Source organism: Ranitomeya imitator, chromosome 6, assembly GCF_032444005.1.
Source record: "Ranitomeya imitator isolate aRanImi1 chromosome 6, aRanImi1.pri, whole genome shotgun sequence".
NCBI classification, from domain to species: domain Eukaryota; kingdom Metazoa; phylum Chordata; class Amphibia; order Anura; family Dendrobatidae; genus Ranitomeya; species Ranitomeya imitator.
The window spans coordinates 184796855-184823107 of record NC_091287.1 but is presented as its reverse complement, the minus strand read 5'-3'; the positions used below and the strand labels follow the sequence as shown (position 1 = coordinate 184823107).

General features: G+C 45.1%; 1 protein-coding gene across 1 annotated transcript in view; it reads left to right on the top strand.

Moving 5' to 3' along the window:
- LOC138643633 (maternal DNA replication licensing factor mcm6) overlaps window positions 1–26253 on the top strand; it is a 332741-nt gene that overhangs the window by 271202 nt on the left and 35286 nt on the right. The window contains exons 13-14 of the mRNA XM_069732489.1: window positions 21023–21184; window positions 21305–21413. Coding sequence (XP_069588590.1) covers window positions 21023–21184; window positions 21305–21413 — 271 coding nt within the window. The remainder of the gene's footprint in view (window positions 1–21022; window positions 21185–21304; window positions 21414–26253) is intronic.

Here is a 26253-nt window from a genome sequence, read left to right as displayed (position 1 = left end):
CTTTAGCCCCACTCCTAACTAGGGTTGAGCGAAACGGATCGGACAAATTCAAAAATCGCCGACTTTCGGCAAAGTCGGGTTTCATGAAACCTGACCCGATCCTAGTGTGGGATCGGCCATGAGGTCGGCGATCTTGGCGCCAAAGTCGCGTTTCGTATGACGCTTTCAGTGCCATTTTTCAGCCAATGAAGGAGGACGCAGAGTGTGGGCAGCGTGATGACATATTTCTCGGTCCCCACCATCTAAGAGAAGGGCATGACAGTGATTGGTTTGCTTTCGGCGGCGTCACAGGGGCTATAAAGGGGCGTGCACACCGACCGCCATCTTACTTCTGCCGATCGTAGCATAGGGAGAGGTTGCCGCAGCTTCATCAGAAGAGGAGATATAGTTAGGGAGGGAAGATTAAGCCCCGAAACTGCTTGTTCTGTAGCGATTTCCACTGTCCAACACCACCATTTGTTTGCAGGGACAGTGGAGGCTATATTTTTGTGTATCAGCTCTTTAGCTTATTAAGCATGCTTTATAAGGCTCCCTGATAGCTGCATTGCTGTTTGCATGCCGCTGTGCAAACCAACTGCTTTTTTAAAAGCAAAAATCCTGTTGCTCCTTTCTGCTCAGTTATCTTGTTTATTTGTCCACACTTGTGTGCAGCAGTCCTTTTTATTGATGCCATACTTTTCCTGAGATCATTGTAGGGAGATTGAAATTGTACTACAGTCCTTGTATTTTTTCACATAACTTCCAGCCACTTTCTGCCACTTACATTGTGTTGCTTTATACACTGGGTCTGAGTTTTGGTTGTCTCCCCCCAAAAAAGTGAGATTCAAATTCTCACAAAGTGGAAATACTTCTGTCCTGTTAGTTTGTCGTATCAGCCAGCCACTTTCTGCCACTTAGATAGCGTTGTTATGTACACTGGGCCTGATTTTTTTGTTCAGTCTCCCAAAAAAAACAAGGGAGATTTAACCCCTTAGTGACCGAGCCAAATTTTTGAAATCTGACCAGTGTCACTTTATGTGGTAATAACTCTGCAACGCTTCAACAAATCCCAGTGATTTTGAGACTGTTTTTTCGTGACACATTATACTTTATGATAATGGTAAATTTTGTTCAACATTTTTTGTGTTTATTGATAAAAAATATCAAAAATTTGAGAAAAATGTTAAAAAATTAGCAATTTTCTAAATTTGAATGATTATCCCTTTAATCCAGATGGTCATACAACAGCAAACCATTAATAAATAACATTTCCCCCGTGTCTGCTTTACATCAGGACCATTTGTAAAATATTATTTTATTTTGTTAGCAGTTTAGGAGGTTTAAAAATGTAGCAGCAATTTTTCATTTTTTCAAAGAAATTTACAAAATTTATTTTTTTAGGGACTTATCCATGTTTGAAGTGACTTTAGGGGTCCCATATATTGGGAAACCCACAAACCTGATACCATTTTAAAAACAGCACCCCCTGACATATCAAAAACTGCGGTCAGGTAGTTTGTTAACCCTTCAGGTGCTTTACAGGAATTAATGCAAAGTGGTATGACAGAAATGAAAATGTGTATTTTTACCACCTAAATGTCTCTAACTTCTAAACAGATTACTATAGCCGACAGACTCTAAAGCCGCTATTTGGCCATGAATTGCCATGGCAAACATCAGGACAACAAAATCATGATATGAGGGTACCAATTGGGACAAAGAAGAAGCCCCCATGCTCTGTTAACCATTTATAATGATGTAGTCACTATTGACAGCAGCATCTAAGGGGTTAAACAGATTTAGATGGTGCAAATACTGATTGTGGCTGGTACAGCAAGTTGTCAGCTATAGTGTACAACCGACAGATGCTGGATTGTCATCTGTATGGGGAGGCTATTCTCTTATATCTCAGGTCAGTTAAAAGACGTATTGGCTGTCATTAAGGGGTTAAAATCTCAACACATTTATATACACCTTCTACCTTGTTTTACAGTACCATATAACGGTTGTTATTTTGGTTAGATTTTCCAAAAAATGAGGAAGTCAGGTGGAAGAGGCCGTGGGTGGTGGTTGCGAGCTGGTACTGATGGTGGTGGTGGTGCATCTGGTGGTAGTGGCAAAAGCACAATAGCACGTAAGGCTGGAGGTGTTGAGCCAGCATCATCGTCTGGCTACACAAGGCCTTGAAGGCTCCCTTATCTGGGAGTAGGAAAACTGCTTTTAAAGCCAGAGCAGCAGGAAAAAGTTTTGGCTTTCCTTGCTGACTCAGCCTCTAGCTCGTCAGTGGATGCTCCCGGTCAGGAACAAGACATTTCCTTGTGTCCTTCACCCAAACCAAAAGTGAAGGATGCGTCAGGCGACACTACAGGTTACTCCATGGAGCTCTTTACACATACCGTGCCTGGGTTAGAACGGGAAATTAACTGCCCATTACAAGATGAATCGGACATGGAGTGCACTGATGCACAGTCACATTTAGATTATAATGCTGTTCCATTGACTCAGATCACTAAATTGCCCTCGCAGTGTACTGAGCCAGAAACTGACCCTGATGAGACTATGGTGCCCCATCCCGAACGCTATAGCACCTTACACGGGGACATAGAGGAAGGTGCACATGACATTGAAGAGGAGGTGATAGATGACCCAGTTGTTGACCCAGATTGGCAGCCAATGGGGGAAGAGGGTGCCGCTGCAAGTAGCTCAGAAGCGGAGGAGGATGATCCGCAGCAGCCATCTACATCACAACAGCTGTCATCTGGCAGGCCCGTATCAGGCCAGAAATGTTTGTCAAAAATAAAAACAGTTTTAGGACATTCGGAGAAAGTAGCACAGCGTGCAATGCCTGAAAAGGTATTCCATAGTAGGAAGAGTGCAGTGTGGCAATTTTTTAACCAAGATCCGAATGATCAGTCAAAAGTTATCTGTAAGAAATGCTCAAAGACCTTTAGCAGAGGGAAGAATCTTCAAAATTTAAATACAACGTGCATACTTGGATATTTAACCAGCATGCACTTGCCAACTGGACTAACTACCAAGCGTCCCGTACCGTTGGTGCACCTGCTCAAAATGAAGGTAATCAGCAACGCTACATTGCTTCCCTCACTGTAAGCCCACCGGTTAGGACACTACCAGCAGCAAATGTGGAGGTATCGACGCAAGGCCAAAGCAGTCAGGGAATCACAAGGTTATTGGTAGGAAACACTGTATGTAGGCCAACATCGAGAATACCATCACCAACCCTCTCTCAATCCGAAAAAAAGAAAGTACTCATCCTCTCATCCGCGTACACAGGGTTTGAATACTCACATTGCTAGACTAATCTCATTACAGATGATGCCCTACCGGTTGGTTGAAAGCAAAGCTTTCAAAGACCTGATGGCCTACGCAGTACCACGCTATAACCTACCCAGTCGACACTTCTTTGCGAGAAAAGCCATCCCAGCCCTCCACCAGTATGTCAAAGACCGCATTGTCCATGCACTGAGGCAATCAGTCAGTAGAAAGGTACAGCTAACAATAAATGCATGGACCAGTAGGCATGGCCAGGGATGTTACGTGTCCATCACGGCGCACTGGGTTAATGTGGTGGATGCAGGGTCCACAGGGGACAGCCATAGTGGGACAGTTCTGCCTAGCCCATGATCTAGGAAACAGTTGGCTGTAGGCGTTCGCCACCTCTCCTCCTCCTCCTCCTCCTCCTCCTCCTCCTCCTCTAGAAGCAAAAGCTCATCCACAGAGTGCAGTCGCACGACCACTCCATCCGCAGCTGCCAGTGTTGCACATGAGGTGTCCCATTATCGAACAGCTAGTGGTAAGCGTCAGCAGGCTGTGTTAGAAATGAAGTGTTTGGGCGACAACAGACACACCACAGAAGTACTGGCCGAGTACTTGCAGCAACAAACTCCGTCATGGCTGGGCAGTGTACATCTTGAGGCAGGCAAGGTAGTCAGTGATAACGGAAGGAAATTTATGGCTGCCATAGCCCTTTCAGAACTGAAACACATACCTTGCCTAGCTCACACCTTGAACCTGGTGGTGCAGTGCTTCCTCAAAAATTATCCGGAGTTACCAGCCCTGCTCCTGAAGGTGCGAAGACTTTGCCCGCACATCCGCCAGACGCCCGTACATTTCAGCCGTATGCTGAACCATCAGCGATCGCTGAATCTTCCCCAGCACCGCCTAATAATCAACGTTGCAACAAGGTGGAACTCCACACTGCACATGGTTCAGAGACTGTGCAAACAGAGGCGTGCTGTAATTGTGGGAGGATACACATACACGGGCACTCAGTTGGATGGCAGATATGGAGTTGACTGGTGTGCAGTGGTTGAAGCTCCAAGACCTCTGTCAAGTTCTTCAGTGTTTTGAGGAATGCACACGGCTGGTAAGTGCAGACGACGCCATCATAAGCATGAGCATCCCACTAATGCGTCTGCTGATGCAAAGTTTCGCGCATTAAGGAGTTGGCATTTGCAGCCGAGGAGGAGGGAAGCCTTGATGTCAGTCAGCCATTGTCTGCTCAGGGAACTCTCCTGGACGAAGTGGCAGACGAAGAGGAGGATGCTTCACAGGGGGCAATAGAAACTGGTGCTGTTGCAAGGTCAGGTACAGGGTTTTTGTGGGACACAAGTGATGTTGATTAGCAAGAAAGTGTTCCTCAACCCAGCACAAGCAGTGAATTGACACCAGGAACATTGGCCCACATGGCTGAGTATGCCGTGCGTATCCTAAAAAGGGACCCCTGCATTATCAAAATGATGACCGATGACGATTACTGGTTGGCCTGCCTCCTGGATCCACGATATAAAGGAAAATTACAAAATATCATGCCACATGAGAACCTTGAGCAAATATTGGCTACCAAACAAGCAACTCTTGTAGACCGTTTAGTTCAGGCATTCCCAGCACACAGCGGCGGTGATGGTTCTCACACGAGCCGTAGGGAACAACATGGCAGAGGTGTTAGAGGTGAACAAATCCGAAGTGGCGTTGGACAGAGGGGTTTTATGACCAGGTTGTGGAGTGATTTCGCAATAACCGCTAACACGACAGGTAGTGCTGCATCAATTCAAAGTGACATGAGACAGCATTTGTCCAGTATGGTTACGAACTACTTTTCCTCCCTTATCGATGTTCTCCCTCACAGGTCATTCCCCTTTGATTACTGGGCATCTAAAATAGACACCTGGTGTGAATTGGTAGAATGTGCATTACAGGAGCTCGCTTGCCCTGCTTCTATTGTGCTATCAGAAAGAGTCTTCAGTGCTGCTGGTTCAATACTGACCGAAAAAAGGACACGTTTGGCTATCCAGAATGTTGATGAAATAACGTTCATTAAAATGAACCAATCATGGATTTGAAATTATTTTGCCCCACCTTCTCCTGCTGACACGTAGCTTGCCTGAAAAATGTCTTGCTTTTGGCCTCCTCTTACTGACTTCTCCAATTCCGCCATTTGCAACTGCTGAATGTTCACCATTGGCCATTTTTATATCTCCCTAAATGGGTTGACTCCGCCCACAGGGCCGTGGTCACAACCTGGCGCAAGCACCCATGCGAGTGCCGTTTCCCTTTACAGGTGGGTGCGCCCACTGTTGGGCGACGGCACTGGCACAGGGTCTCTCATAGTACAATGAAGTGTCTCTGACGGTGGTGGTGCACAACCATCGTCCGACACACCGTCGTAATATGAGGGGCCCTGTGCCAGTACCGCCACCCACGAGAGAGTGTCCCCCCCAGCTCGAACAGTGCTCTACCACTTGCAATACTTACCTCTCCCTGCTCCACCACTGTGTAGTCTGTGCTGTTAAATCCTTCAATGGCACTGCCAATACAAATTTGTTGAAATGATAGATGATAGTTAAAATATACAGGGTCCCTAGCCTCCATTTTGACCAGTTTTCCTTTGCGCCTACTACCACTGTCTGCTACTCAGCAGAGGATCCCACCCCAGTACCTAGCTATGCCACCTGTTTAGTCCTGTTACTAGTGTTGAGCGATACCGTCCGATATTTGAAAGTATCGGATGGTATCGGCCGATATCCGAAAAATATCGGATATCGCCGATACCGATATCCGATACCAATACAAGTCAATGGGACACAAATATCGGAAGGTATTCCTCTATGGTTCCCAGGGTCTGAAGGAGAAGGAAACTCTCCTTCAGGCCCTGGGATCCATATTCATGTGTAAAATAAAGAATAAAAAAAAAATATTGATATACTTACCCTCGGATGTGCCCTGGTTGTCACCGCTGCAACCGCCATGCTTTCCTTCCTAAGAATGAGCGCGTTAATGACCTTCGATGACGTCACGGCTTGTGATTGGTCGCGGTAGCATCATGTGACCGCTCACGCGACCAATCACAAGCCGATGTCATCGCTCAGGATCACAGGACTTGCAAAGTTGAAATACTTACCTCTCCTGAACCCACGAAAATCTTGAGCCAGCCCCACCCCCCCCACAACTTTAGCCAAATGACACCCTGTTTTCAATGCCTAACTATTATTATAAAGTAAATTAAGATTGACAAGCTTAAGAAATAAGAATTGATGTTTTTGGCATTAAAATGGACACTGTAGGTGTTTTCCTGTCCTCCACTCACTGCCGACTTTGATTCCCCACTGACTTGCATTGGGTTTCGTGTTTCGGTCAGCCCCCGACTTTTCAAAATAATCGGCCGACTTCACTCGACCCAACTTCTGACAAAGTCGGGTTTTGCGAAACTAAAAAAGTAAGTCGCTCAACTCTACTCCTCCTAACCCTAACTTAAACCCCAATCCTAACCCTTACTTTAGCGCCCCACTCCTAACCCTAACCCCAACCCCAACCCCAACCCTAACTTTAGCCCCAACCCTAACCCTAATGGGAAATTGGAAATAAATACATTTTTAATTTTATTATTTTTGCTCCGAGGTTCTCAGGGAAGCACGCAGTGAGCCCCATGTTTGGAGCCTTCATGTTTGATCGCAGTGTTCCGGCAGTTAACGTACTATCCCTTTGGTGGTCATGCGGGGCCATACCACCTTGATGGGATAGTACATCATATGTCAGAAAAGGGTTAACAACCCCACCAGCCCTAAAACCCAACCTGGCTGAACTCCTGTCCTGGGAGGTGCATAGTGAGAGAGTGGTTATCCGTTGGAAGCAACAGGGGACGGATTTGATGGGGTTCCCAGGGGAAGCCCAAGCAGGAGAAAACCAGGTAGAGACCCTTACTTGGGAGGTCCACTGCCAGCAGCAAGTGCCCAGAAGGGAGGCAGAGGAACAGGAGCGCAGGGCCCAATGGAGATCAATTGAGGAGCGGCACATGAAGGCCATGGCCCAGGCCTGCAAGGCTAGACATGCTGACCGAGGTCCGGAGGGCCCAATGGAGAACAATGGAGGAGCGGCACATGAAGGCCATGGCCCAGGCCCACAAGGCTAGATATGGTGACCGGGGTCCACTGAGGCACGGTACCGTAGTGTCCTTTGACTTGAATAAGGGCTGGGGATTCATCAAAAAGTTTGGGATGGTCTCAGAACTATTTGTGACCCGCAGAGACATGGAGTCACACCTGCTAGAGGGCCACTTGCACTCGGGAGACTTGGTGACCTACACCTGGCATGTGAGCAAAAGGGGGTGGTCTGCCCTCAATGTAAAAAAATTCAGGTGGGGACATTTTGCTCCCATGCCATCAGGTGCAGTGCCAGAAGGGCAACCAGCAGCTTCGTCCCCAGATGCTGCACCAATTCCTGCAGATTCAGCAAAAAAAGCAGTGTGAACACAGGCCACTCCGACATCGGCTGCAGAATCTAGACAGTTTGTGTCACCCGGCATGATACCTGAAAAAGAACTTTCCTGGCCAGGAGGTTGCAGGCATCAAGAACTGCCTTGGAAGAGGAAGAAAGTGATTGCTAAGGCAAGTTAGAGTGAGCGCTTGTGGAGTTTAAAGACCATATGGTCATGGACGGTGAATGACCAGAACTTATTGTAAATAGTTAGCACTTAATGTGCTCCTTGTTGGTTTTACAGCAAACCATGAGTGTGAGTAGGACACTCTACATTTCACAGCAGACCAAGGAATAAATACCATCTGGCATGGCTGAAAAGTGGTGCAACGAGTTGACCAGTTATCTTTGGGGTCTCGGCTGCCGGGGGTAGCCGAGACCCCAAAGAACATGATCGGGGTCGGTTTTACCGACCCCTGTTTTGCGATCGCCGGTAATTAACTGTTTACCGGCGACCGCAAAAAAAAAAAAAAATCAAAGTGTAATTCTCTGTCCTCTGATGTGATCGCACATCAGAGGACAGAGAAATAGGAGGATTTGGGGACCCTATCATACTCACCGGTGCCCCTGGGTCCTCCTGCTGCTCCTCCTGGCCGCCGGCAAAAGAAAATGGCGGGCGCATGCGCAGTGCGCCCGCCATCTGTCGCCATCTGCCGGCCGGCAGGAGAAGAGCAGTTGGGGTTAGGGTTAGGGTTAGGGCTGGGGTTAGGGTTAGGGTTGGGGCTAGGGTTAGGGTTGGGGCTAGGGCTAGGGTTAGGGTTAGGGTTAGGGTTGGGGTTGGGGTTGGGGTTAGGGCTAGGGTTAGGGTTACGGCTAGGGTTAGGGCTAAGGTTAGGGTTGGGGCTAAATTCAGTGTTAGGGTTCTTTCACACTTACGTCGGTACGGGGCCGTCGCAATGCGTCAGCCCGACATACCGACGCACGTTGTGAAAATTGTACACAACGTGGGCAGCGGATGTAGTTTTTCAACGCATCCGCTGCCCAATCTATGTCCTGTGGAGGAGGGGGCGGAGTTACGGCCACGCATGTGCGGTCAGAAATGGCGGACGCGATGTACGAAAAAACTTTACATTGAATGTTTTTTGTGCCGACGGTCCGCCAAAACACTGATCCAGTGCACGATGGACGCAACGTGTGGTGTTATGATCTGGTGGTTTAGGAGCAACATGGGACGAGCTCTGAAGGAGGTGGTATCTGTACTGACCGCAAACCCTGAACCTAGCAGTGCAACTAGAAATAGCCGTGGGGGGTACCTGACACTCCCTAGACCCCTCGGCACAGCCTAAGCTCTAACTTCCCCTAAAGACAGAAACAGGAAACCTATCTTGCCTCAGAGAAAATCCCCAAAGATAGCCCCCCACAAATATTGACGGTGAGAGGAGAGGTAAATAACATACGCAGAAATGAAATCAGATTTTAGCATAGGAGGCCATACTAGCTAGATAGATAGGACAGGACAGGATACTGTGCGGTCAGTATTAAAACTACAAAAAAATCCACACAGAGTCTACAAAAATCTCCACACCTGACTAAAGGTGTGGAGGGTAAATCTGCTTCCCAGAGCTTCCAGCTTAACTGAATTAATCCATACTGAAAAGCTGGACAAAAACATAGAATGTACCGAACAATGAAGTCCACAACATGTGGATAGAAAAGAGCAAGCAAGGACTTATCTTTGCTGAACTGGTCAGGATATCAGGGAAAACCAAGAGATGTGATTCCAACCAGGAACCATTGACAAGTGGCACAAGCTGAAGGCGAGAGCCAGGCTAAATAGCCGAGCAGAATAGACAATTAATTAGACTGCTAAATCCAAGGAGCAGCCATTCCACTTAAAACCACCGGAGGGAGCCCAAGAGCAGAATTCACAACAGTGTGGCCATCCGTCACGATCCGTCGGCAATACAAGTCTATGGGCAAAAAAACGCAACCTGCGGGCACATTTGGAGGATCCGTTTTTTGATCAAAACGACGGATTGCGATGGATGCCAAACGACGCAAGTGTGAAAGTAGCCTTAGGGCTAGGGTTAGGGTTGGGGCTAAAGTTAGGGCTAGGGTTGGGGCTAAAGTTTGGGTTAGATTTGGGAATAGGGTTAGGGTTTGGATTAGAGTTGGTATTAGGGTTAGGGTTGGCATTAGGGTTACGCTTGGGATTAGGGTTAGGTTTGGGATTAGGGTTAAGGTTAGGGTTGTGATTAGGGGTGTATTGGGATTAGGGTTAGGTTTGAGGTTAGGGTTGAGATTAGGATTAGGGGTGTGTTGGATTTAGGGTTTTGATTAGGGTTATGGTTAGGGTTGACTTTAGGGTTGTTTTGGGGTAAGGGTTGTGATTATCGTTAGGGTTAGTGATTAGGATTATGGATTGGGTTAGGGTTAGGGGTGTGTTGGGGTTAGGGTTGGAGCTAGTATTGGGGGGGTTTCCACTGTTTAGTTACATCAGGGGGTCTCCAAACACGACAGCCAATTTTGCGCTCAAAAAGTCAAATGGTGCTCCCTCCCTTCTGAGCTCTGCCGTGCGCCCAAACAGTGGGTTACCCCCACATATGGGGCATCAGCGTACTCAGGATAAATTGGACAACAACTTTTGGGGTCCAATTTCTCCTGTTACCCTTGTGAAAATAAAAACTTGGGGGCTAAAATATCTTTTTTGTGGAAAACATTTTTTATTTTATTTTCACGACTCTGCGTTCTAAACTTCTGTGAAGCACTTGGGCATTCAAAGTTCTCACCACACATCTAGATAAGTTCCTTGGGGGGTCTAGTTTCCAAAATGGGGCCACTTGTGGAGGGTTTCTACTGTTTAGGTACATCAGGAGCTCTGCAAACGCAACATAACGCCCGCAGACCATTCTATCAAAGTCTGCATTCCAAAACGGCGCTCCTTCCTTCCGAGCTATGCCGTGCGCCCAAACAGTGGTTTACCCCCACATATGGGGTACCAGCAAACTCAGGACAAATTGCACAACAACTTTTGGGGTCCGATTTCTCTGGTTACCCTTGTGAAAATAAAAACTTGGGGGCTAAAAATTCTTTTTTGTGGAAAAAAAAATATTTTTTATTTTCACGACTCTGCATTCTAAATTTCTGTGAAGCACTTGGGCATTCAAAGTTCTCACCACACATCTAGATAAGTTCCTTAAGGGGTCTAGTTTCCAAAATGGTGTCTTCCAAGCTCTGCAGTGCGCCTAAACAGTGGTTTACCCCCACATATTGGGTATCGACGTACTTAGGAGAAATTGTACTACAACTTTTGTGGTCTAATTTCTCCTGTTACCCTTGTGAAAATAAAAATTTTGGGGCAAAAAAATCATTTTTGTAGAAAAAATGCGATATTTTTTTTTTTTTTTTTTTTAATTTTCACGGCTCAACGTTATAAACTTCTGTGAAGCACATGGGGGTTCAAAGTGCTCACCACACATCTAGATAAGTTCCTTAAGGGGTCTAGTTTCCAAAATGGTGTCACTTGTGGGGGGTTTCCACTGTTTAGGCACATCAGGAGCTCTCCAAACGCGACATGGCGTCCAATCTCAATTCCTGCCAATTCTACATTGAAAAAGTAAAACGGCGCTCCTTCACTTCCAAGCTCTGCGGTGCGCCCAAACAGTGGTTTACTCTCACATATGGGGTATTGGCGTATTCAGGAGAAATTGCATAACAAAATTTATGGTTACATTTCTGTTTTTACACTTGTGAAAATAAAAAAAATGGTTCTGAATTAAAATGTTTGCAAAAAAAAATTAAATGTTCATTTCTTCCTTCCACATTGTTTCAGTTCCTGTGAAGCACGTAAAGGGTTAATAAACTTCTTGAATGTGGTTTTGAGAACGTTGAGGGGTGCAGTTTTTAGAATGGTGTCACAATTTGTTATTTTGTATCATATAGACCCCTCAAAATGACTTCAAATGTGAAGTGGTCCCTAAGAAAAAAAAAAAGGTGTTGTAAAAATGAGAAATTGCTGGTCAACTTTTTACCCTTATAACTCCCTAACAAAAAAAAAAATGTTTCCAAAATTGTGCTGATGTAAAGCAGATATGTAGGAAATGTTATTTATTAACTATTTTTCGTGACATATCTCTCTGATTTAAGGGCATAAAAATACAAAGTTTGAAAATTGCAAAATTTTAAAAATTTGCACCATATTTCCGTTTTTTTCATAAATAATCGCAAGTAATATCGAAGAAATGTTACCACTAACATGAAGTACAATATGTCATGAAAAAACAATCTCAGAATCAGCGGGATCTGTTGAAGCGTTCGAGTTATAACCTCATAAAGTGACAGTGGTCAGAATTGCAAAAATTGGCTCGGTCATTAAGTACCAAATTGGCTCTGTCACTAAGGGTATGTTCACACGTTCCTGATTTCCCTCCTTTTTTTCAGGAATAAAAATCGCAGCTCTTGGCAGAAAACGCAGGTCCTTTTTTTGATGCTTTTTTGATGCGTTTTTTGATGCATTTTTTGATGCATTTTTTTATGCAGTTTTCTATGCAGAGTCTGTGTGTTTTCTAGGAAGTTTTTTAGGGTTAAAATGGCTGAAAATACCCTAACCCTACCCCTAACCCTACCCCTACCCCTAACCCTAACCCTAACCCTAACCCTACCCCTACCCCTAACCCTAACCCTATTCTAACCTTAGTGGAAAAAAAAAAAATTCTTAATTTTTTTATTGTCCCTACCTATGGGGGTGACAAAGGGGGGGGGGGGTCATTTACTATTTTTTTTATTTTGATCACTGAGATGTTATATCTCAGTGATCAAAATGCACTTTGGAACGAATCTGCCAGCCGGCAGATTCGGCGGGCGCACTGCGCATGCGCCCGCCATTTTGCAAGATGGCGGCGCCCAGGGAGAAGACGGCCGGATGGACACCGGGAGGCCGGGTAAGTATAAGGGGGGGAGATTAGGGCACGGGGGGGCGTCGGAGCATGGGGGGGTGGCATCGGAGCATGGGGGGGTGGGATTGGGGCACGGGGGGCAGCCACACTGCAGCGGTTCTGCACCACAAACCGCAGTAAAACCCGCAGATATATTTTTCATCTGCGGGTTTTACTGTGGGTTTGACCTCACAATGGAGGTCTATGGGTGCAGAACCGCTGCAGTTCCGCAAAAAGAAGAGACATGGTACTTCTTTTTTACCGCGGCAATTCAGTGCGGCTTTTTTCGCGATTTTCCGCAATGTGGGCACAGCAGTTCCTGTTTTCCATAGGGTACATTGTAATGTACCCTGCATGGAAAACAGCTGCGGACCCGCAGCGGGAAAATCGCGGCGATTCCGCTTGAAAAAAAGGATGGTGTGAACATGGCCTAAGGGGTTAAGTAAAAAAATGCCTTCCATAAAGGGAAGAAAGACTTATTTGTTTAATTGTTTTACCAGTTGAAATGCATTTCATATATAGCAGCAAGATGAATCTGTGGGTACAATATTCTTATTTGTTTAAAAAATAACCTTTAATTTATACCAATAAAAAGCCATGGAGTAACATACCCCTCAGACCATAAAACACGTGAGACAAACACACCAAGAAAACACACAAACACCAAGAATAACCACTCCATCCTAGTGGTAATGAATATAGATATGGTAGGCCTAAATCACAGTATATTCAAGTTTGTGCCCTACCAAAAGTACCAATAAGCATAATTGTAACCTTAATGCCTAGGTGTAATTATATATAAAGCACAAGGAACAATCTCACCCAGCGGTTTTTTTCCTTCAATTGTAAGATGGTCGCAAGTTCCACAAAATCCACCTTAATCGGGAGGGAACTCATTAGCCGTCCACAAAAAACCCCATCACTTCGGCAGGGTTCAGGACCAAAGCGATTTTAACCCCAACATCTAGCTCCCAACGCGTTTCCCTCGGCTTTGTTCATCAGGGGAGAAAAGCCTTTCCATATAGTATGGGAAGAGGGTGCGCGATAACCATCATGCTTCTGTAATGAAGGAGCGGGCTTACCGTGTGCACCCGTAGTGATCTTAAATCGAACACCAAATTAAGTCCCGAATCATCATATCTGGTGCGCCCCTATCCGGTGTATTTCAGAATGTTATTTGCATGTTTTTAATATCTGTTGTACTGTTCCAGCATGCTGTGTTTAACGGGGGAGGCGTATGTGGCGCCCCAAGGGTCCAGTAGCCACAGAGGTAGTGCACCTCAGCCAGCGGTGTGGTATCCCCACTCTCTGGCAAGAAGGAGGCACTACCAGGTACCCGTACACTAGCATGCAACACCATACCATTCCAGGCCAGGGGATCTGGGTGGACCCTATTGATGGAGGGCCCCATTTCAAGCTCAAAGGGGAACGAAGTAGAGGGTGTGGGTGGAGTGAGGTGTTGTCATGTAAATGGACGTGATGTGGTGTGAGTTAGTGTGAGGAAGGAGAGAGTTGCCACAGAGTGAGAAGAGCTCAAGGGAGATGGGTTCTTAGGGGCCAGGGAAGTGAAGAATCCACCTTTGGCACCCGAATCCGAGCCAACTGTAGTCAGGTGGAGGAACCAGGTCGCAGTGTGGAACCGGCCCCAGACTAGTGGAGAGACTGTAGGACTCTGCTAGCAAACCAGAGGCTCTGGTGTCTGTATGTGCCACTACCAAATCTAAGCACATTCGCTAAAAAGGCAGCCACCTAGGGTCAATGGGACCAGGGGTATGTCGCCTGACAGGACCTGAGGCTGCTGGCTTGGGACGCTGTGTGTAAGGCGCAGGGCAGGATAGCGTGGGCCAGCGCAGGGAGAGACGACCTGGAAATATACACAAGAAAGGGGTCCAGGAAAAGTGCACCCCAAAATTACCTGAGAGCTGGCTGGACCACTGACCCGGAGGACACAGCACCCGGCTGTTGATTGTACCAAACAAACTGTGAGTAAAGTGTGAAGATTGCACCCTGCTGTGTCCTCAGAATTATTTGCTGCGTCACCTGCCTTGTACTGCAACAGTACCCATCATCTAATCTACTCTATATCTGCTCTTGGACCCCGCTCTACCCGTGGAGAGCTGAAACATCCTTGCTGCATCACCATCGGCCTAACTGGACCTGAACCGCTGCGTCGGCAATCCCTTGCCGAGTACGATGGGTGGCGTCACAAATCAATCCCATATAACTTTTCCCCTTGCTTTTTTATTGCACACCCAGGGCCACTGAGTCGGGTCATGGCCCCGTGACTTCCACAAAGAACTGCCCCACCCAGTTCAAAGTACCCCACGGCCCTGGTGGGCATCGCACATGTAAGTAACATAGGGTATTTAACACTATTTTGATCAAAAGGTGTTTACGAAATACCTAGTTTGTACGGTCCTTTCTTATAGTATTAAAACCTCATCTTGTCAGCTGACCTCAATGTACAGTACAGAGAAGAACGCGGGTCCGACTGTTCAGAGACATGGCCATGGGAATCTATATAGAGGAAATGCCTAGCTCAAAAGAGGTGCTGAGCCTCTGTTTATACAAAGTACAAGAAACTACAGAAAAACCAAAGAAATGAGCCGAACATACATTTGCAATGCATGAGAGCAAGTTCACTTGGGTATGATTAAAAAGAAAAAAAAAAAAAAAACCTGAACCTGAGGCAAGGCTAGTCTGAACGAATCAACTCTCTGTGAGACAACTCCAGGCTCATTTGCATTCCACAAGCCAGATTTATAACTTTTTTTTTTTTTTAAGACCTGGAAAGAACTTTCTGGCACATACAAGATCTTCTAATTCAAGAATATCTTGCACAAAATTATGGTGGTGGCTTAGGAGGGGCTGGGGAGCTTAAATGTTCCTGTTAAATAGCATGTAGCGTTAGTATCATTAAGATTATACAGCCTCTGTACCGTCCCCAAAATATTTAAATTAAGCCAAAGTGTTCACATATCTTGACTCTATTCTAGGTGACTTTGCGTGGGAGAATAGGAACCTCCTCTCCTAAACCTTCCTTCCCTGCTAGCATTATATTAACTGCCAACCTATCACACCGGTGCACATGGAGTATTGGAAGCAGAGCGAGTGTGTAAGGAGGCTTTCCATGCTCCTCTTACCCACCTGTTTGTGTTGTTCCAAACTCCTGATGTGTTCAGTATCTCTGACTGATGTGACCACAGGCCCTTTTATCTATGGTGACTGCATGAATTATGTCATGCCTGCATAATCATTGTAGTCTCTTAATTTTTTTTTTATTCGACCCACCAAGAATCTACACATTATGGCAGATTACAAGTCCATGCCTGGTTGTGTTCTACTGTACATGTATTTATTTCATTATTCTGGGACTTGCAGTAACTCAGTGATCCAATGTCAATTACTTTTGGGACTTGTAACAACCAAGTATTGCAGTCTGTAATTACTTTTATACAGGGGCGGATTATCAGAGGGTCAATATGGGCGGTAGCCCAGGGCCCAGTGGTGTGGGGGGGCCCTGGGCTACCGCACAGATAGGCGGCCGCCGCCATTTGTGTGCCCCCGACCCGGTGGGGTCTGCATCGGGCCCCATTTCATCTGCTTACTGGGCCCCTTCCGGCGCTGCCTGCGGCGGTTTCCTATTGACGTGCGGGCGCGCGCCCGCACGTCAATAGTTAACAGCCACCAGCCAATTGGAGGCTGGCAGCTGATGTCGGCCGCAGGCGCAGTGCACACGTCGCCGGCGTCTGATGTCATTGTCAGGTGAGGAGACTCGTTTTTTTTTTTTATTGTTCTTTTTTTATAACCATTACGGTGGACATACTGGGGGCAATGCTGTAGACACTGGGGCAATGCTGTAGACACTGGGGCAATGCTGTAGACACTGGGGCAATGCTGGAGACACTGGGGCAGATTGCTGGAGACACTGGGGCAATGCTGGAGACACTGGTGCAGATTGCTGGACACGCTGGGGGCAATGCTGGACACACTGGGGGCAATGCTGGACATACTGGGGCAGATTGCTGGACACACTGGGGGTAATATGCTGGACACGCTGAGGCAGATTGCTCGACACACTGGGGGCAATGCTCGACACACTGGGGGCAATGCTGGAGACACTGGGGCAATGCTGCACACACTGGGGCAGATTGCTGGACACACTGGAGCAGATTGCTGGACACACTGGGGCAGATTGCTGGACACTGTCTGGGGGCAATACTGGACACACTGGGGCAATATGCTGGACACACTGGGGGTAATATGCTGGACACACTGTGGGCAGATTGCTGGACACACTGGGGGCAATGCTGGACAATTGGACATACTGGGGCAGTTTGCTGGGCACACTGGGGGCAATGCTGGACAATTGGACATACTGGGGCAGATTGGACACACTAGGGGCAATGCTGGGCATACTGGGGCAGATTGCTGGACACACTGGGGCAGATTGCTGGACACACTGTCTGGGGGCAATGCTGGACACACTGGGGCAATATGCTGGACACACTGGGGCAGATTGCTGGGCACACTGTCTGGGGGCAATGCTGGACACACTGGGGCAATATGCTGGACACACTGGGGCAGATTGCTGGACACACTGGGGGCAGGACTGGAGGCATGGGCAGAATGTAGACACGGGGCATGACTGGAGACACGGGGCAGAATGAAAGACATGGGGCAGGATTGTATCATGGGGCAGGATGGAGACAGATGGGGCAGGATGTGGAGATCATATGGGGTAGAATCGATACTCATGAGGGCAGGATGCGAGAACATATGGCTGGAGCCAGGAATGAGATAAACGGGGCCAGGGTGGGGAATATTATTACCATAGGGTCTAATTAAGGGATATTATTACTGCAGTGATGTATTTATTTTATTTTTTGAGTATACTGTTTTAAATGGGGGGGGCGGTCGCGTTACTGTGCAGAGTGATACTATATCGCCTTTTTTCTTCATCTGGTGTGATGTAGAAGTTGTGAAAAATTAAGTAATGTGTTCTGCAAGCGGAGCTTGTGATAACTGTGTTATTTCCTGCAGAAACGAGTCCTGGCTGGAAGAAATTATGGTGGTCTGTGCTGGATGAAAGATGAAGGACTTCACCTAGAGACGTTACTGGTGAGTCAGTGTTACCTATACACTGACACTATACATTGTATACTATATACAGAAGTCCTGTGTACAATGTCACCAGTGATCACTGTATTACCTATACATTATATACAGAGCTCCTGTGTATAATACCACTAGTGATCTCTGTATTACCTCTACACAGACACTGCATACTAAGTACAGATCTCCTGTGAATACTGGCACTTATGGTGATAGTATTGTGTTTTGTTTGTTTTTCATTACTGATCAGTATTGTAGTATTCAGTCACTATGTGGTGGTAATATGTAGTCTGGAAATGGTATTGTGGTATTTGTCCCTTGTATGTGCTATTTGGTCACCAAGTGGTGGTAATATGTGGTCTTGACATGGTGCGGTGGTATTTGTTCCTTGTATGTGATATTATTCGATCACTGTGGTTGTAATTTGTGGTCTGGCCATGGTACGTTGGTATTTGTTCCTTGTGTGTGATATTATTGGTCAAAATATACCTAAATTGTATTGCAGATTTTAACAAATATTTAATAGGTTACAGTAGAGTAGGGCCCGGCCATATTTCTGGAATAATCTGGTTCGGGTATATCATGACCCCCGTCACATGACCCCTGTCGCATGACCCCCGTCGCATGATCGGGGGGGCCCACAGTGTCTGAACAGACCGGGGCCCTGGCTACCCTTAATCAACCCCTGCTTTTATAGGTTGACTTTGCAGAATTTGTAAAGATGAAATTTGCACCAATCGTTTTAGTAGTCAGAATAAAATATATGTTGATAGCAAAATATATATTCGTACATTTTGATTTAACTATATAAGTTTTTTTTTTTCATAAGCTGAAAACAAAGTATACATTTCCTTATGCAGGAAGCACAATCCTTTTGGGGATCGTTTTTTACAGATTTGCATACATACTACAGTGTTTTCAGATCATGTTTCATATTTCATTCAGCAGAATTGGCACACTGACATCATTGGAGAAGAAACAGTTTCACTTAGAACATATAGCAGTCATTTGCGTCATCAGCAAATATTGATATTGGGAAATATGACACAACATTTGTAGAATCTGTAGGTCCTCTTTATAGTGCACTATAATGGTTAACACAGCACCATCTGTTTGCTCAAAATAGTGCCGAAGCATAGCATACTCCAACAAATAAATGTCTGTTAAGCCCAGCTTCATCAGCCTGCAACATGTGCATGCAGTCCCTGACTTTGCAAAATAAAATTCTTTGAAGTAATTTCCTCAGTTGAGCAGTACTAGAAGTCTGTTTTTGAAGATTCCTTAGAATATGGAACTTCACATGAATGTTTTGGTTCTTTGGCTAACTTTTTGTGTGTGTGAATTATGGACATCATTGACTGTCAGTTATGGATTAAATTTTTTCCTTTTTCCACTAGAGTCTTTATCCAGTTATTGGATATTTATTCCCTTTATGAGAGCACAAGGTTTAGCAGCATTTCACTGCCAAAAGCAAAGTTTCCCAAACTTCAGTCCACACTGCCCGCAACACATCATGTTTTAAGGATTTCTTTACCATTACACAGCTGATGCAATTATCAAGGCATCAGAAATTGTCGGAAGTGCTCTTGTAGGATGCCAGTTGGTGAGTAGGATGCAGTGACACACAGGAAGCAGAGCAAGGGTTAACAGATTCTTTATATAGATATGAGCAGTCATTATACAAGCAGAGGGGTAAATGATGTGATTGGAGGATGGGGAAAAGGTCAAATGCAAAAAAGAATGTAACAGGTTAACTGATCGGTCTCTGTGCGCTGGAGGAAGGTGGCAAAAAAATCCCTCGGCGGCGCCTCAGGCAGCACAAGATGTCTCCGATCCGGTCCTGCAGATGAGCGATGCACTTTCTCCTTGCGACGACGAAACCTCTGGGTTCTTTGACATGCAATCTCCTGTTCTGTGCGCACGGTGAGGCAGAGGTGATGGTCGGAGGCACAGGAAAAGAAGCAGAGAGTTCAGTGAGCAAGGCAGCAGTAGGACCACAAAGTCCAGCGGACACAGGCACGGGCCGGTCCTTAGCGAGCACTGCAAGGATGGAACTAAGCGATGTATCTGCAGTGGTGAGCAGAGAGAAGGTACATACTCTATCCTGGTTGCTACCTGGTGAGGAAGTCTTCCTTGGATGAGGGTAGAACACGTTGACAGTCTAGCTAGCTGGGGGTATGGGCACAGCTACCGGGTGTGGGTCCGTGAAGAGGGAGTTAACCGTCTTTCTACTCAAAGCTCAGTCTGCACCAATTGTCCTGTCTTCCCGCTCAAACTGCTATTTTAGTCTGACCCGCCCCATTGCTGCTGTACGTACGGTGTCCGTACAGGGGGAAGCAATCTCTTCCCCCTGCAACACAGGTGACAGCCCCAACCGGTTCCGGCCCAGACACGCAGGAGAGACCATTAACTTGGCTCTCCTCCCTACACTCTCCTCTGTAATGCCAATGAAATCCAGAAATCATGCTCTTTTTGAGGCTGTGAAGACTGGAGTTTGGGAAACACTGGCTTAAAGCATCACAATGTCTTTTACGCCTCATTCAGACATCCAATGTTCAACCGTCTGATCAAAATTTGACACGTCACTGCAATTTCCAGCGGACCACTCATTTGCAAATAAAATCACAGAAATTTGTATGGTACCATAGACCATCACAAATACGAGTGCTGTCCGTGGAAAACGTGGATAGCACTCTTGCGTCAAAATGTGATTTCTGAATGAGACCTAAGTTTGACTTTTTACAATAGTGCATCTTGAAATGAAATCGGGCTATTTACAATTATACATTTATAGTCCAGTTCTGATACCCTTTCTGCAGTAGAGAGGAGTCAGTATGGGCACACACTGACTGGTCTATTGTTACCATATGCAGCAAGTGATGTTTTTCCACCTAACTACCGTAACTTTTTTATGCTGCATGAGCTTTATTTTTAGTTTTTTTTTTTGTGGGATTGAACCACATGTGGTAGCTTCTCTCCCTTTAGCACCTATGACACTTTGCATACTGGAATTACCCACAATACCTGCTTTAAAAAAAAAAATAGTCTGACAGTCATGAATTCATCAAATTTTGTCAGTTGCGGGTAAAATGGTCAAGAGAGAGGATCTGTGTAACACTAAGACATGAACTTTAAAAGTACCGTAGTTTGTTCATTTGCTCAATAATGTATCTCACCTTTTGACAGATTCTCCCTCCATCTATCTCTCGCCATCTCCAGTGTTGTGTAAATTGGTTTTTATTCATATTTATGCTTACAATCTTTTTTCTTGCAATCTAAAGATAATTAAGGAAGCAGAAGAGTTCATTGTTGAACAATATCGGCGCCTCCGACAGCGTGATGGTAGTGGTGTCACAAAATCTGCATGGAGAATTACAGTCAGGCAGCTTGAAAGTTTGATCCGATTATCTGAAAGCATGGCTCGCATGCACTGCACCGATGAGGTAACTAGTCTTGCCAAGTCTAAATCATTTGGTAGCTGTTGTCTGGCTTAGAAGAAAATAATGCTATGAGTCTGACTATTACTGAAATGGGACACTGTTGAACATTTTTGCAAACTTCAGGTTCAACCAAAACATGTGAAAGAAGCCTTCAGACTGCTGAACAAATCCATAATTCGTGTAGACACACCAGATGTCAGTTTTGATCCAGATGAAGAAAAGATTGTGGAAGGTATGGTTTAGCTATCCTTAATAATAAATATATCACATTTTGGAAAATATGAACAAGTTTTTATCGTCTGGAACATAATTTCGTTCTCAATATAACAGCTGTTCATTTTAGGAAAAAGTGTAAAGTTCTTATCATATGATTGGAGATGTAATCTATAAATATATGTCACACTTTCCCACATTTGACTTGTTAGAAAATCAAATGAGTTCATCGATTCCCACTCACTCAGTCTTGCACTCACCTTCTATTTAGGTTGCAATTTGAATATTATTCATACCGCAGATTCAACACTGTTGCACAATAATGTATTGGACTGAAAGATTAAGATGCTCTATGGTTGGACTGTGGATTTTTCAGAGCATACAATGACCAAATTTACTAAAGTTTTAACCATCAATATATTGTGGGGCCTTTTGTCATCATTGGGCAGAAAAGTATTCACATCGAACCTTCAATATATAAACTACAGTACTTGCATATAAAGGCCAAAAAGCTTTTTTCTGCTTCTATGGGGATAACCTGTGCTAGGATGTGGTTAGAGCTGTGTATTAATGAGGCTGGTTGACTACTCAATGTAATGGCCAAGCCAGCTATTATATGTCTAGAAATCTTCTCACTTCAGTAGCTAAGCCAGCCCTTTTTCTTTAAAGTGGGCTGACGGCCAGCTGTGACAAATGGCCCCAGTTGCTTACTGATACTGACAATTCTTCTAGGGATGAGAGCCGATGGCTAAATATTAAAAAAACATTCTGATCTCAAGTCCACTATCCATCTGCAAGTTGCTTGCCTTTCTAATTCCAGCAGTTTTAACTTTTATTTATTTTTTTTGCTTTAAGCTTGAAAATCCCTTAACTTTTGAAATCCCATACATGTGATGTAGAGAATATTTACAGCATAAATTGACTGGCACTGGGAAGTTGAAAGTTGCAGTATATCAATTTTTTAGGCTGAGAATGTTGCCACAGATTTTATCATTTGTAATGCATTTTTGGAACGCTATGCCATTAAAGGTACCTTCACACTAAGTGACGCTGCAGGGCCGCGCTTAGTAACCCGATGTTTACCCTGGTTACCATCGTAAAAGTAAAAAAAACAAACACAACATACTTACCTTCAGCTGTCTGTCCCCGGCACTCTGCTTTCCTGCACTGACTGAGCACAGCGGCCGGAAAGCAGAGCGGTGACGTCACCACTCTGCTTTCCGGCTCTCCGGCGCTGACGGCCAGTACAGAGAAGCACAGCACCGGGGACAGACAGCTGAAGATAAGTATGTAGTGTTTGTTTTTTTTACTTTTATGATGGTAACCAGGGTAAACATCGGGTTACTAATCGCGGCTCTGCGCTTAGTAACCCGATGTTTACCCTGGTTACCAGTGAAGACATCGCTGAATCGGCGTCACACACGCCGATTCAGCGATGTCAGCAGGAAGTCCAGCGACGAAATAAAGTGCTGGACTTTCTGCAGCGACCAACGACATCACAGCAGGATCCTGACCGCTGCTGCCTGTCAAACTGAATGATATCGCTAGCCAGGACCGCTGCAATGTCACGGATCGCTAGCGATATCGTTCAGTATGACTGTACCTTAAGACTTACCGCAAAATTTCTACTGTGACATCTGCAGTAGAAATGACATGTTAGGAATGTTCATTATCAGATTTCTAGAGTTCCACATAAATGTATTAAGCTAATTTTGTGTTTTTGAATACTTTCAATGAAAACAATTGGCTAAATACCATTTTTAATGCAATGCTCTGATATACAGGGTGCAGCAGAGCAGGAGCCGATGGTCATTGGCATATCGCATCCAATCATCTCGCATCTGATGCCATATGCTGGTGTGAGTCCAGCACATTTCAGGACTGTATTTAAGTCTCATCACCCTATGCTCTGTGGGAAAGTAGCAATGAAACATATGAAGCCTCAATGAGAATCGGCTGCGTTTTTGATACAGATGTTCCACAGCATTTCTGTGCCAGTTAGCTGATGTACGATTACTTACTATTTTATTGCTTTTTTTTTAATGCATATTGAGTTTTATGCTGAAGGTTTTTATAGTTTTGATCAGTCATGTTTGAAATAAACTACTTTTGTCTTGGAAACTTCCAGATTTCCCAGTAATCTACCTTTGATAAAACCGTATTAATAGTAATGTGCTGATTACATGGGTCTGTACTGCTTTTTATCTGTGTATTTTCCACATCTTCAAGACTGAGGAAAATATGCAAATAAAACATTTTTACAGCAAGAGAAATTGATATTCTGCAGATTTTAAAATTGCACATCCTGGCAGCGTGTTTTTTTTTTTATTTAAAGCGAACATTAGCTTTTATATTAATCTCATCCACTTTGCTAGAACTGTAATAAGCTGCATTTGGGCATATGAAAATACTCAGCAAAAATGCTTGTGAGAAATTGGCTCTATTAACTCATTGCAGCTTATGTACTTTTACACTTGTTAGTGTTCCTAATAAACCTTCTACATACAAACGTTTAGCTTCAAAAATTTGTGATCAAAGAATACGAACACATAGTAATTAAATCAGACCACCACTGAGAAACTGAATCATTTTACCTTACAGAGAATGAAGAATACTATTTGTCAAATAGATCCTGCCAAACAGTGGTCAAATACAACTTCCAGACAGGCACAATGTGGACTGTACTATATAAACTTTTTCCACCTTAGTTGAAAAATATTCCCAACATTTAGATGCTGAGGCTATAAAACATTAAATCAAAAGATCCCAGTAAATTTTATGTCTCCTCCTTCTACACAGAACTAGAATCTCAAAATCTTCAACATCTCATGTGCCACACAGTAAATTGCATCTTTGAACACCCTAAAACGTTCTACAGGAAATTGTCACAAATAAATAAATCACTGTTTTAGGCTGAGCTACTGATATCAAGATCCTGCAATAGAAGTGGTTTTTATTCCACGACACGTTTCGACACCGGACTGGCGTGTTTTTCAAGTATAAAAGGAGGTGTCATAGAAAATACTTAAATACTTGAGGTGCCTCATATCCCCCCTTCCTTTTTCTTCCTCTACCATATGTCCTGAGGAGGCAGGAGCTAGCACTCCATGCTGCCTTTATGTAAAATGCAGTGTACAGAGATTTTAAGCCGCTTAATTTAAAGGGACTCTGTCACCTGAATTTGGCGGGACCAGTTTTGGGTCATATGGGCGGAGTTTTCAGGTGTTTGATTCACCCTTTCCTTACCCGCTGGCTGCATGCTGGCCGCAATATTGGATTGAAGTTCATTCTCTGTCCTCCGTAGTACACGCCTGTGCAAGGTAATCTTGCTTTGCGCAGGCGTGTACTACGGAGGACAGAGAATGAACTTCAATCCAATATTCCGGCCAGCATGCAGCCAGCGGGTAAGGAAAGGGTGAATCAAACACCTGAAAACTCTGCCCATATGACCCAAAACTGGTCCCGCCAAATTCAGGTGACAGGTTCCCTTTAAATGCAAGGATTTCTCTTTATGCCCAGGTGACCAAAGAGTACAGGTCCTTCTAAAAAAATTAGCATATAGTGTTAAATTTCATTATTTACCATAATGTAATGATTACAATTAAACTTTCATATATTATAGATTCATTATCCACCAACTGAAATTTGTCAGGTCTTTTATTGTTTTAATACTGATGATTTTGGCATACAACTCCTGATAACCCAAAAAACCTGTCTCAATAAATTAGCATATCAAGAAAAGGTTCTCTAAACGACCTATTACCCTAATCTTCTGAATCAACTAATTAACTCTAAACACATGCAAAAGGTACCTGAGGCTTTTATAAACTCCCTGCCTGGTTCATTACTCAAAACCCCCATCATGGGTAAAGGTACCGTCACACTAGACGATATCGCTAGCGATCCGTGACGTTGCAGCGTCCTCGCTAGCGATATCGTCCAGTGTGACAGGCAGCAGCGATCAGGCCCCTGCTGTGCTGTCGCTGGTCGGGGAAGAAAGTCCAGAACTTTATTTCGTCGCTGGACTCCCCGCAGACATCGCTGAATCGGTGTGTGTGACACCGATTCAGCGATGTCTTCACTGGTAACCAGGGTAAACATCGGGTAACTAAGCGCAGGGCCGCGCTTAGTAACCCGATGTTTACCCTGGTTACCATCGTAAAAAAACAAACAGTACATACTTACATTCAGCTGTCTGTCCCTTGCCGTCTATTTCCTGCACTGACTGCTGGCCGCAAAGTGAAAGTGAAAGCACAGCACAGCGGTGAGTCACACAGCGGTGAGTCACCGCTGTGGCTGTGCTGTGCTTTCACTTTGCGGCCAGCAGTCAGTGCAGGAAATAGACGGCAAGGGACAGACAGCTGAATGTAAGTATGTACTGTTTGTTTTTTTACGATGGTAACCAGGGTAAACATCGGGTTACTAAGCGCGGCCCTGCGCTTAGTTACCCGATGTTTACCCTGGTTACCGGGGACCTCGGGATCGTTGGTCGCTGGAGAGCGGTCTGTGTGACTGCTCTCCAGCGACCAAACAGCGACGCTGCAGCGATCCGGATCGTTGTCGGTATCGCTGCAGCGTCGCTAAGTGTGACGGTACCTTAAGACTAGCGACCTGACAGATGTCAAGAAGGCCATCATTGACACCCTCAAGCAAGAGGGTAAGACCCAGAAAGAAATTTCTCAACAAATAGGCTGTTCCCAGAGTGCTGTATCAAGGCACCTCAATGGTAAGTCTGTTGGAAGGAAACAATGTGGCAGAAAATGCTGTACAACGAGAAGAGGAGACCGGACCCTGAGGAAGATTGTGGAGAAGGACCGATTCCAGACCTTGGGGAACCTGAGGAAGCAGTGGACTGAGTC